The 13,953-nt window shown below is 38.9% G+C and overlaps 1 protein-coding gene across 3 annotated transcripts in view; it reads right to left on the reverse strand.

Annotated features, from left to right (window-relative positions):
- LOC149198465 (uncharacterized) overlaps nt 1–13,953 on the reverse strand; it is a 233,429-nt gene that overhangs the window by 136,907 nt on the left and 82,569 nt on the right. For 2 of the 3 annotated variants that reach the window (XM_089399285.1, XM_089399286.1), the window contains exon 2: nt 3,421–3,517. In XM_089399285.1, the coding sequence (XP_089255411.1) occupies nt 3,421–3,517 (97 nt within the window). Of the gene's footprint in view, nt 1–3,420; nt 3,518–13,953 lie in introns of those variants that run through there. The other variant, XM_089399288.1, reaches the window with a different exon arrangement.

The following is a 13,953-nucleotide window of genomic DNA, read 5'->3' on the forward strand; positions in this document are numbered from 1 at the left end:
GTCTTCATTCTTGTCTTCAGCTTCCTTAATGGGTTCTGGATTTCCTTCTTGCTTTCCATCATCTTCTTAATTAGAGGTCATGATCAATGCTCCTTTTAAGTGAAGATCTTGAAGTTTATCCCACAAACCTTTAGTCGATGAACCTTTTCCCACTTTGTCCTTTATAAGATCTGGTAGCCCACTCAAGGTTGCCTTCATCGCTCTTGCATTATATTCCTTGGATTCTTCTCCCATCGTGGTTTCAGTAATCACTAATTCCCAGACTTCAAAACTTTGCACCATTAAAAAATTCTTCACTCTTGCCTTCCATATTTCAAAGTTTCCATTGAACAATGGAGCTTTCCCAATTTTATTATCGTCTTCTTTCATGGTTGAAGAAGAGACATCTTTAGAAGGTTTCGAGGCTTTCTTCCTTGGCTTTGCCATTTGTGTTCTAAGGATCTACCTTCAAGCTGTTAGGCTTTGAGAGAAGGTATTGGCTCTGATACCAATTGTTGAAAATACTGAGAGGGGGGTGAATCAGTATTTCTTTTCAATTGTTATTTTTACCAGTTAAGATCACTTATATTTAGAACACAAAATGAACAATATAGAATAAAGGATTTTCTTAATCAGATATAATGAGGACTTAAATACTCTTCTTTACAATGAATCAAGTACAATAATAATTTAGGGCTCCAACCCAAGATGAAGACAACCATCTTCAATCTCCCAGGCTCCAACCTGTACTTTGCCAAGCACCAACTTGTACTTCACAAGGCTCCAACCTTGTCACTTTGAGGCTCCAACCCTATCTTTGCTACAGGCACCAACCTGGTCTTCTTGAGGACTCCTATCCTCTAGCGCTCCAACCCACAGCTTCAATTCTTCAAGATAAGTTTAGTAATTCTTCAAGACTCCCAATATTTTCTGCAACAAGCCCTGAGAATATTTTCACCTTCAATAATGCGTTCACTTAATTTCCAAATCACTTCATCAATGACAACTCTATCTTTTCAGAAGTTGTCACCACAACTCTTCATTTCTCCCAAACAAAATTCTCTAAGGTCACCTCATGATGATATCAGTAATGCATCATGGTCTTCAATAATGTCTCCAATAGGCTTCTAGATGACTCTCCAAGGTATGCTCAAGGATATCCCAAGACACTTCCAAATTCCCTTTAAGATGTATATCAAAATTTCCACCAAGAAGTCTGCACCAAGTCTGCTATATGAGATATTGTCACAGGTCGGAGTTAAGTCCAGCCTTCACAAGCAGTTGTTCGAGTCTTGTTGTTTTATCGGTCCAGGCCTTCCACCAAATCCGAGGTGTAGTCTCTCTTTCAACCAAGTTGTATGTTGATTGTCCTTTAGGTATAAGACTGATCCAAGGTATATTTTCTCCATAGCTAGCAGTCTGAATTCTCCAGCAATTCGAGGTGAGTTGTCTTTAAGGTGTAATGTTGAGCTTTCAAAAGTTTGTTCACAAATGCCACTGCCCTTCTAATCCGAAGTCTGATCTCTCCCAGAACTGTAGCTCAAGGTCTACACAGGTGACTGATCATTGTTCTGAATTTTCCACAGTTGTGCCTATCACAGGTCTGAACCTGAGACTAGACCTCCTCCACAAGTTTGTTTGGGCCACCAGATGATTGTTAGGCAGTTGTCCTGATTGTTCCTCCAAGATTTACAGTCACAAGTCGGAAGATCTAATCCTCAAAACAACCCTTCAATGCTAAGACTGCAGGTCCGAGCTCTAAATGAGCTTCCACAGGTAAATGTCTTTAGATCGAAGTTATCACAGGTTTGGTTTCTACAACTGAGCATCCACAAATGACTGTCCACAGATTTGTGCTGTAGTCCAAGCTCCACAGACTTGGAAATCCGAGTCACCTATAGTCCACACTTGTCACAGATTTGATGTCTAAGTTTCTCCCACAGGTGGGTCTGCAATCCGAGGTCACAGGTGTATGTCATGAGCCTGAGGTCTTTCCACAGTCAATAGTCTGGGCTTTTTTCTTTTCTTTTTATAAGACAACAGTCCCACAGTTGATTATCCTCTAGTCCGAGGCTAAGGAAATCTTAACACAGAATTTCCTATTGTCCGAGCTTGAGGAAGGATAATCACAGAAGTATGCCCAATCACCGAAAACAAAATTAGCCCAAACAGTGCTCTAAAAATCTTCCTCGGCCACCTTCCTTTTTTGTGTTGCTTCTTTGTATTTTTCACCGAATTTGATGGCTGAAATGATGAATTTCAACTTGTATTTATACACAATTTGACCTAAAATGAAGACACACGTCACTTGGATGAGAAGCCGACTTGCATAAGTTGGCTTATATCGGCCAGCATTTAAAATATATTTTTTTTCAACTTGAAAATTCATTTTCTCTCTGTCTATGAGGAGTTAGAGGACAAGTAATAACTCGTTGGAAAGAGGAAAAGTCCTCTACAAGCTGATGCCAATTCCACATTTAAATGAGGTCATTTTTCCATCAATAAATTTATATTTTTGTGAAGTGTCATCATTAATTTATCTATGGCAGCCTTTGGTATTTTATGTCTAGGGCTCCTTCTTCATAGACTTAGGCATTCAACACTAGGGCATCATGAGCATCAATTAATAAGGTTAGGGCTTCATCTTATTTGCCATCCAATAAACATCCATGCATCATTATTTCATAAGGTCAAATGTTAGGGTTTCATCAATGTATATGGTTAATGCTATGGCATTTTCACTTAGGCTAGGGCTTGCATCAAGAATTTATGACTAGGGCTTTATTTCCAGAGCTAGGGTTTCATTGGCATCTAGGGCATCATGAAGCTAGGGCTTTAGGGTTTTATCATGTAGCTAGGGAATGTGCATCGTCTTCATGCTTAGGGTTTTCTCCTAGGGTTTGCATGAGGTTAGGACAATGGGTTATTCATGCATCACAAGAATATTTTCCATTTCCAACAATGCCATATTGACATCAATGACCACTTTGACCAACAGTCTTTGACCAACATGCCATTGTTTGGCAAGCTTTTAATAGTAAAACATCAATGCAATTAAGTACAATTTACCATTGTTTAAGGTAAGATTGAAAAGCTTTCCCAGCCTAGCTCAGAACGATAATTTTATTAATGAACAACAAATGACCACAAAAGTACATCAAAATGGACAACTAGGTAGGCTTGAGAGACACCAAACTAAACACAAAATGTCAAAGTAATTGAAATAAATACTATGTTTGGAGGCATGGTCCCCTTTGGAGGCATGAGTGCAAAAAAGATACATTTTTTTGAAATCCCTTGTAAGGTTCCCAAACACTAATTCATTCTCATTGCTAAGCATGGCATTAATGCAAACTATACATATAAGAAAAAAAAATTCATCCACAAGCTAACAAGTTGATTGAAGTAGTGTTATAGATTCAACATAAGGTCAACACATACTCAATCCAAGACCATTTGGTAATGAAAGCACGCGCTGAAACTTTAAATGAAGATCAGGTCGTGTAATTAACTTTCCGCTTGCTTTCCACTTGTATTCCTGCATTCAATTTTTTGTAAGAAAATAAAAATATTGTACTCATCTCAATGCTTAAATAATTGGATGATCATTCCCTACCGCTCGTAAGTAATACTTTTAACACACAAACTTTGATATAGAGAACATCCATGCAACAAAAAATAGAAACATGTGCGCATATATATATATATATATAAGAGAATGAATAATCCGATACTCATCTCAATGCTTAAATAATAGGATGATCTTTCCCTACCACTTGTAAGTAATACTTTTAATACACAAACTTTGATATAGAGAACATCCATGCAACTAAAAACAGAAACATGTGTGCATATATCTATATATATATAGATATAAGAGAATGAATAATCCGATGCATGCCATCGCAAAAATAATTACTATTCTATGCTCTATTTAGACTAAAGAAAAACATATAATAGTAATTTCAAGAATGGATACTTAAACATGTAAAGTTAGGTCCAAGATGAAGAGAAAACAAATATAAGAGAATGAATAATCTGACGCATGCCATGCCAAAAATTTTTACCATTCTATGCTATATTTAGACTAAAGCAAAACATATAATAGTAATTTGAAGAATGGATACTTGAACATGTAAAGTTAGGTCCAACATGAAGAGAAAACAACAAAAATAATTAGACGTAATACACACCTATAAATTGAATTGCAGTCAAATTATATTATTGTCTACAAACGATAAAATTAGGTTATAATTGCTATATTGTAATGTTGACTTCATTAATGTATTAAGTAATAAGGTAATAAGGTGGAAATAAGTCATATGCAATATATGGCATCACTGATATAATAAAATTCGCTAGAGATGTAATAAGGTAATAAGGTGGAGAATAATAAAATTCGCTAGAGATATATACAACATCACTTTATGGAATTGACACACACATTGATATAATACATCTCTCACTCAGACTCTCTCACTTGTCTTTCGTATGTTCTCCATTGCATAGTTTAACAAAGTACCAGAACCACAGTAACTGTGGCCTAGGGAAGTGTCAAAGTATTGTGTCAAGGCAAACATTGGCACATCAAAGAATTTAGAGGGAGGGACAACAAAATTACAGAATCAAGGATCCACATTGTTACCCGCCAAGAGTGGGTAACCCCATAGGAGAAATTTTTCTCCTTCCATCTCTTCAACTGGCAGCCAGTAGCCCCCAACAACCACTAATAGCCAATGATGATGTGCCATTCATATCACCGCCACCTATATTAGTTATATGTTTCCTCACCCATTTGGCATAACCACACGTTGGAAGGTGGGTTTTTTATCAGAAGGTACTTTATTCATTTTGCAATCGAGTGCTTATGCTTGTTTCTATTTTGGGCATATGTCATGGATTATGGGGTAACCTGGGAGGAATTGGGGTTTTAACCGTTATTTCGTTCTCTCACCTTAAATAGGGGGTTAATCTTTCATCCTAGTCTAGTGGGAACCCCCCCTAGTGGCCCAATGGGTATAGGAAGGGCACTACTGTTGAGAAATCTAAAGGGCTAAAACTAAGATGAATTCTCTTCTACTTGATAATTGCTTGTGATGTATTTTTAATTTTCTTGATTATTATCTTTTCCTTATATTATTATGTTGTTATTATCATCAAACAGCTACCAAAACAAGAAGATCAACAATACAAAAGAACACAGGATATAGGCTGCAAGCCAGGGCCAAAACCTCTCCACTTGAGAGGAAAACCCGCAAATCTCCTCTTCTTATAGATTCTTCAAATGTCGAATTCCAAGACCTCTAGACCAAGACCAATACCCTTCACTGACCAAGTCTGACCTCCTTGATGATGTGCTTCTTTTGTCCAAGTCAAACCCAGTAAAATCTCTTCCAACTGCAAAGCTTGGACCCTAACTACAGAAACTGCAAGTCTGAAATTTTTGGCCCCTACAACAATTGTTGTTTCCACACGTGTGAGCAGTTTCAAGGCTTCTAAGGCTTCCCTTGACCTTCGCTTGAATTTCTCCTTCTTCTAGGGTTTGTAGGTGATCTAATAGACCTTCCGTCGACCTTCTTTCTACAATTTCCTCAACTTCAATCTTGCAGCAACGAAACCTTAGCTTTCCTTCTTCGCACGTGTGAGAGAGAGAGAGAGAGAGAGAGAAACAACCCAATCTTTTGTCCTTCGTCCTTCTTCCTTCTTCGCTAGCCTTCTTTTGCTCCTTCTTTGCTTAGATGATGAGAAGTGAGTGAGTGTACATAGGAGGTCAAGTTCCCTCCTATATATAGGCATGCCCTAATGAGGTCGACTTCTTAGCTACCAAGTCGACTTGGTCTTGGAGGGTTTTTTGACAATTTTAAATACAAAAATAATTATTTTGACAAGTTACAATGCGCCCAATGGGGTCTTCTTCATATGACAATGACTCTTTTGACTTCTTGACCCTAGGACAAACCCTAGAAGCACTTAATGGGTGCTTGACCTCTAAATAAAAGACCTTGGGCATGAAACCCAAGCTACAAAAATAACAATAATAATTTTTCTTTATTTTTACAATATATATAAAAGTACATTTCATATTTATGAAGACTGAACCTAGTTACATATTTCAACAACTACTTGGGAAACCCCAATTGAGATAGCACAGTCCCATCTCTCCCTATTCCATATTTACCACTTTCCTTCTTACATTACGAGCCCATATTCCACCTCCCTTCTTCGGGTTCAACTAACCATTAGTTCATTGGGATTGGCACCATACATCCTCATTCTTGGGTAGGGCCCGGAACTTGGCCCTGGGAGTTTGATGCAGCTAAAAGAAAAGGACAAAGCAAACAATGGCCATGTTACCCACCAAAAATGGGTGATCCCATAGGAGAATTTTTCTCCACATCTCTTCCATTGGTAGCCAACAGCCCCTAACAGCCACCAATGTAGCTGATGTATCGTGCCATTTGATCTCTACTCCCTGAATCAGTCATATGTCCCCTTGCCCATCTATCAAGAGCATATGTTTGAAGGTGGGCAATCCAATCCTAAAGGTATGTTTTTCATTGTGCAATCAAGTGCTTATGCTTGTTTTTCCTAGGCATATTGGGCATGGATTATTTGGTGACTTGGAAGAAGGAAGGGTTTTGACTATAGTTTTGTTCCTTCACCTTAAATGGGGGGTTAATCCTCAATCCTAGTCCCATAGGATCTCCCCTATTAGCTTATGGCTTTAGGAAGGGCACTACTTGGGAAACCCTGATTTTGGTAGCGCATTCCCATTTCACATTTTTCACTCCCCTCCACACATTACAAGCCCTATTTCATCATTTTCCCTCTCTGGGTCCACATGACTACTGGGTCCATAAGGCACTGGGACAGCCACTCCCCTTTTCCACATGTATGGGTTGCGCCTGAAAATGTTTCCCCAGACATTGATGCAGCTAAAAGAACATTAAAAGCATATCATGGCCACAAGCAAGAAACAAAAGAAAAGAATATCATAAAATGCAAAAGATGGTCGGGACATTTAATATAGCACGCGGGCAAAATCCAAACATGAGCTATACCCCTTCATCATGGCCATCACCTTTGTTCCAAGAGCCCCATAAGTGCCCCCAAATTATTAAGGAACTCATGCATGTCCCAACCTTGGTGGGTGATGAACCGTCACACCTTAAGGGGGTAATAATTGCTTATATCATACATAGCATGCTCTCATCTCCTAGAGCCCCAAGTAGTAATACAAAGAAAAAATCAAGAAAAGGAAAAAGGCAAATGAAGAAGGGTGGAAAAACAAAGGTCGGGGTAACTCATGTATCCACGATTGCTCCCTCCTACATTTATACACCTAAATATGTGGACATCCCTCATCATTACCATCCTTGAACCCATGGCATTTAGCTTTGAGACCCTTGTGTCCCTATCCATCTCATCACGATTCACATGACCCCTATCAAATGAAGGATGTACCTGTGAGCTGTCTTTCCCCTTGGTGTCTAGGAACACCTAATAGGGTTGTTTATTAGCCACTCCTACCTAGGGAGGTAAGACTATTACAAGCTTAAAGCTCCAAATTTGGAAGGGAAGACCATTAGGAAGTCTCAATGTGCCCTTGATTAACAAGCTTGGTTCACTTAGATGCACTAATGAATTATTATACCTGATGGTGAGGAAGCTCATTAGATCTTATATGTAATTTTCAAGTGATTTCATCATGGGTTGGGCAACTTAATTAGGGCCCAAGCCCACCAAAGGATCATACTGACAATTCTAGGGGAAGCGTTTAGAACCATGGGACTCCATCATGTGTTAGAACATCATTTCATACCATGGGCACCCTCAACACCTTCAACAATTTGTTCATTGCCACACATTATTCGTGAGATGATGCACTTGGACTAACGTGCCCCAGTGCGCTTAGCATAATTATGGCAGTTGATCCAAGGCCAAAAAGAGGTTTGTCTCCCCCATTGAGACATGGGAGGGCAAGCACCATCATCGAAGCCCTCATTTGGTGCATTATACAACTTATCCATCATCAAGAGACCCATGAGACCAACATTCATGCCCCAACACCACATGGGGGCTCCACATGATGACTTGCATGGAAAAATAGGGCCATCTCCTAATTCATCTTTATTGGAGCCCTCTCTCTCATCATGGCACTTAGAGGACTCAATGTGGCCTTCCAATGGCCCTACATCATCAACTCGACATTTGGATGGCCAATTCATAACTTGTGGTAGCTACTTAGTCAGCTTGTGACCAAGACTTTTTTTAGCACATTATTTTATAATTTTGGGGACTCATTAGGCTAATTCTATTTAGAGAGACTCATATAAATAGAAGTGAGTCTCATTTGTGAGAACTCATCATCATTACTTGGATTCTCTTGCAAAAGAACTGTTGACACCTAATCATCAGGATTGGGTGAATATAATGTAAATAAATAATAAGTAATATGAACAGTCATCGAGAGATGAAGTGAACAGTCTCTCCCTCATGTATATAATAAAGACCAACCTGAAGGAATATACATGAATCAATTTGTTTTGAGGAGTTACTACCTGGCCTGACATGGTATCAGAGCCAGCTCCCAAAATTAGTTGTAACTCCCTTCTGCCTATTACGCTCTCTGTCCACTGCCCCTATGGAGTCTGTCTTCTACCCTCTGCCATAATTGATTCTGCGCCATTCTGCCCTCTGTCTACCATAATTAATTCTGCGCCATTTCTGCCATGCCTCAGCTCTGAAAACATTCTGAATAGCTGCGTTGAATGCCTTGAGGCCGTAGTTTACTGCGTGAATGGTGAAGAAAAGTTGTTGCGTTGAATGGTGCGTTGAAGAAGCTGTTCAGGAGGGATGGATGAGAGAAGAGAAACACGAAGTGGAAAATTCGAATGCATAATGCCTCTGCACTGTTCATAGGAACAAGTTTCATCCCTAAGAATCGGTTGACCGAGAGACACCGAACAGTCGTTCACGCTCGCTTGGGAAGATACACTCTTCAGTTCTAGAACAACAATATCGGCAAGGGACCCAGTGGTAGCATTGGATGAAGAAAGCTGCTGCTGGTATCAAAGCACACCTGCGTTGATGGTATCAAAGCACACCTGCGTTGATGGTATCAAAGCACACCTGTGTGCGGTATCAAAGCACACCTGCGTTGATGGTATCAAAGCACACCTGCGTGCGGTATCAAAGCACGCCTGCATTGATGTTATCATTTTTTTGACAAATTCCAATATTTAATGAAGATTTATTTAAGAGCATGATAATAGAATGTGATCAACACACCTGCCTGCGATGAAAACCATCCGTCCTTTTTTTTGACAAATTCCAATATTTAATGAAGATTTATTTAAGAGCGTGATAATAGAGTGTGATCAGCACACCTGCGTGCGGTGAAAAGCATCGGTCCATTTTTTTTTACAATTTACATCAATTGTATTTACATCAGAATTCAAGTTATGATAGGTGTTTGAGCAGTTGATATTCTATATAGAATACAGTTTTACTCTTTGTATATTAAATAAAATTCTTACCTAATCAAGAAGGAAGAATAAGGCTGTATTATTTTGAAGCACATTTTTGCCAGTAGAAGTATCTTTTACAGTACACAGTTTTTTTTTACAGTACAAGATTTTACAATGCATTCAATCATATCCATTGTGGGAATAGTTCTCACTAGTAAGGAAAACTATCCTGAATGGTCCCGGATGATAAAACACACCCTCATTTTCAATGAGTTGTGGAAAGGAGTGTGTATTGGAGATGGAGACAAACAGCGAGAACAGCCTACATCAGACAAAGAGCTCGCCATTTGGGAAAACAAGAACAGCAAAGCCTATGCATTAATTGCAGCATCTGTAAGTGAAGAGGTGAGTCGCCATATTACGCCATTTTCAACTGCTTTCGAAGCCTTACAAAAGCTGAAAGAACTCTATGACTCACATTCTGCACTTGAAGTTGTTCAACTCATGATTAAACTCTTCACTCTTGAACTGCAAAATAATGATCCTCTTGCTCTTGCATCTGAAGTAAAGTCTATAATGCATGATTTCCAAGCCACTAAAATTGATTTGGATATTCCTCTTATCGCTTTTCTCAAGGCACTTTATCCTACTTACTCCAATTATCTTGAGTCATTCCAAGCAAATGGAAATCTCAAAGACATTACCTTTGACTCTCTTATGAAAAAATTCGCTGAAAGAGAGAAATCTTTTGGAAAGAAGACAGCCCCTGAATCTTCTGAAGAGGCTGTGTGCCTTGCTCATAAAAAAAAGCATCCTGCTCAAGATTCTTCAAGAGGAAGAGGTGGTCGAAGAGGAAAAGGAAGATATTTCAGAGGCAGGGGGGCCAGACACTCTCAAGGAGAAAAGGCAGATTTGCACTGCATACGCTGCAAAAGAAATGGATCACATGATGCCTCTACATGCAAGTTACCATGGGACAAAATTGAGCAGCAAAGAAACCAACAGAAAGGTAAAACTGATGATACAGACAAAGGTAAAGCACTTGAATCCGCTCACTATGTTGTGGCACAATGTAATATTGGAGTAAATGAAGATTTATTTAATGCTTCACTTGCTTCTTGGAAAAATGATTGGTTGCTTGATTCAGGAGCAACCTGCCACATGACTCATAGAAAAAAAAAATTTGAAGAATTTACTGACAATGTTGATGGAGCAGTATACTTTGCAGACCAATCAAAAATCAAGCCATCAAGGCTTGGCACAATCAGGCTTAAATTGCCTGGTCTTCCAGACTTTCTTCTGCATCATGTTCTATGTCTCCCACAGCGCAAGAGAAACTTCTTGTCCTTGATCCACATCCGCCAGCAAGGTGACTCCATTCATATGTTTGATGGCAAGCTTGAGGTAAGAAAAGCATCTGACCACTCACTTGTCATGAGGGGAATAGAAGAAGAAAGGCTTCTCAAGCTGCAAGGTACCTCTGCTCGTGTACAACATTTCTCATACAATTCTCATTATGAAGAAGGTACACTTCCATCAAGTTTATTATGGCATGCTAGATTTGGACATTTGAACTATGACAACCTCCACTTGTTGAAGAAAAATGGTGTTGCTGGTTTGCCTACAATTCCTAGGAAACTTAAGCAATGTGATGCTTGCATTCTAGGAAAGCATAGCAAACAGTGTTTTCATGATTCACATTCAAGAGCACATAGAAAACTTGAACTCATTCATTCAGATTTATGTGGTCCAATGCCTGTTCCTTCTGCAAATGGAAATAAATATATGATGACATTTATTGATGACTACACCAGAATGTGTTGGGTTTATTTATTGAAGAACAAATCTGATGCTTTTCAAACATTCAAGAACTTTCATAAATGGATTGAAAATGATGCACAACCTCATATTGGGTCTATTCGCACTGATAATGGAAAAAAATACACATCAAATGAATTTGAAAACTATCTTTGCCAACATGGGATCAAACATCAAACAACTATGCCTTATAATCCCCAAAAGAATGGTGTAACTGAAAGAATGAATAGGACAATCTTAAATATGGTACGATCCATGCTCTTCGTCAAAAATGTAAAGATAATGTTTTGCGCTGATGCTGTTCTATGTGCTGCATATATAAAGAATAGATGTCCATCTAATGCTATTAGAAACAAGACTCCATATGAAATGTGGTATGGACATGTTCCTTCGGCAAAGCATCTCAGGGTCTTTGGTTCCACCTGTTATGCCTTGATACCAAAGGTACATGGAAACAAACTTGGTCGTATAAGTCATAAATGTATCTTCCTGGGGTATTCAAACACCTCCAAAGCATACCGTCTCTATGATGAAGTAAATAAAAAGTTTGTTGTATCTAGAGATGTAATTTTTCTTGAATCATCCAAAACTGACAATGTTGTTGAGCGGCAACTTGATCGCTTGGATAGATTCGCAAAAGCAAAATCATTTCAAGAATTTGATAATCAGATTCCACATCTTGAAGGGGGGATTCCTATACTAGATCAACATGTGGAATCTTCTTCTGAAGAACACTCTCCTCTGCATGAAACTCCAACAACGGATGATGCTTTAAGTGATATGATTGATAGAATTGGGAGACTCAACCTTGATTCAGTCCCAACTCAACCTATGGAGCAGCCTAGACCATCTGAGAAAGGTCCCCCAAAGTGGCTGACAAAGACACTTGAAAGTGTTCATCCTGATGAGGTTGGAAAGACAGGAACTAGAAATTCAAACCAGGAAAATGGAGGTGATGTAGATAACTCTAATTCACCAGTTGATATGAATGTTTCTTATGATTATGAATTGAACTTGTCTACAGATTTTGAACCAACTTCCTTCAAAGAAGTTGCTTCTCATGATGAATGGCAAGAAGCAATGCAAAAGGAGTATGACGCCCTCATAAAGAATGGCACTTGGAAGCTGGTTGATCCTCCATTAGGAACCAAACCAATTCACTGCAAGTGGGTCTACAAGAACAAGTATAAAGCTGATGGCTCACTTGACAAGCACAAAGCCAGGCTTGTGGCAAAAGCTTTTGCACAGAAGGAAGGGGTCGATTATGAGGAGACTTTTGCCCCCACAACAAAATGGGCTACCATCCAGACACTCTTTGCCTTAGCAGCTCAGAACGGTTGGAAAGTCCATCAAATGGATGTAAAAACTACTTTCTTGAATGGAAATCTAAAAGAGAATTTTTTTATGTCCCAGCCTAAAGGATTTGCTGTGAAAGGACATGAACATAAAGTATGAAAACTTGTGAAGTCCTTGTATGGCCTCAAACAAGCACCGCGAGCCTAGTATGAAAAACTAACTAAGCATCTTCTGAAACTCAATTTCAAACATTATGATCTTGATGATGCAACTTTATTTGTCAAGAAAGTTGGCAAAACAGTTGTATATCTTGTGGTATATGTAGATGATCTTTTGATGATAGGGAACAATGAAAGCTACATTGCATCCATAAAGAAGGAATTGGGGAAAAGTTTTGAAATGACTGATTTGGGCTATGTTCATTACTATCTTGGTATTGAAGTAACCCAACATCCGAAGTCCATATTTCTTTCTCAAAAGAAGTACATTGGAGATCTGTTGAACAAGTTTGGCATGACAGAATGCAATCCTCTTACTACTCCAATGGAACAAAACTTAAAGCTCACATCTATTGAAGGAAAAGAATTTGAGGATGCAACAAAGTATAGACAGCTTGTAGGAAGTCTCAACTACCTAACTACTACCAGACCAGGCATTTCGTTTGTTGTTGGAATCCTCTCCAGGTTTATGCAAAAGCCTTGTGAGGGACATTGGTCTGCTGCAAAAAGAGTTCTAAGATACTTGAAGGGAACTCAAGACTTTGGAATCAAGTATACATAGGTGGACGACTTCAGCTTGATCGGATACTCTGATTCAGACTTCGATGGAGACAAAGAAACTGGGGTATCTACTTCAAGATATGCTATGAGTCTTGGATCAGGAGATGTCTCCTGGAGATCACGCAAACAATCAGTTCCAGCAGATTCCACCAATGTTTTACGACTCCGACTCCGACTCCGACTCGGCCGAGGATCGACTCCGACTCCGACTCCGACTCGGTAATGACTCGGCCGGCTCGATTTCAATGACTCGGTCGTTGTAAAAAATACATTAAATATTTATTTTTTTTTATAAAAAAACATAATTTTAAATATTTTAAACATAATTTTAAAGATTTTCATTCATGTTTCCAAACACACAACATTATAATATAGATGGAAGACAACATATGATCAAAGTAGGCTCATGAACCAATCCATTATATCAAAATGGTACCCAATGGCAATACATAGTCAACTGTCATACATGATCAAAGACTCAAAACAAAATACAAATAACCAAGGAGGCTAGAAATGGCCTCTACAACAAAAGTAAACTGTGATGGTGACCAGACTCCAAAAGTTCTTACAGTTGTTTGGAGAGCTTACGCTGATGGATGTAAAGCCTATAA

Source organism: Pinus tabuliformis, chromosome 2_1 (genome assembly GCF_031772625.1).
Source record: "Pinus tabuliformis cultivar Carrire ecotype Pingquan chromosome 2_1, CPIR1, whole genome shotgun sequence".
Classification (NCBI taxonomy): domain Eukaryota; kingdom Viridiplantae; phylum Streptophyta; class Pinopsida; order Pinales; family Pinaceae; genus Pinus; species Pinus tabuliformis.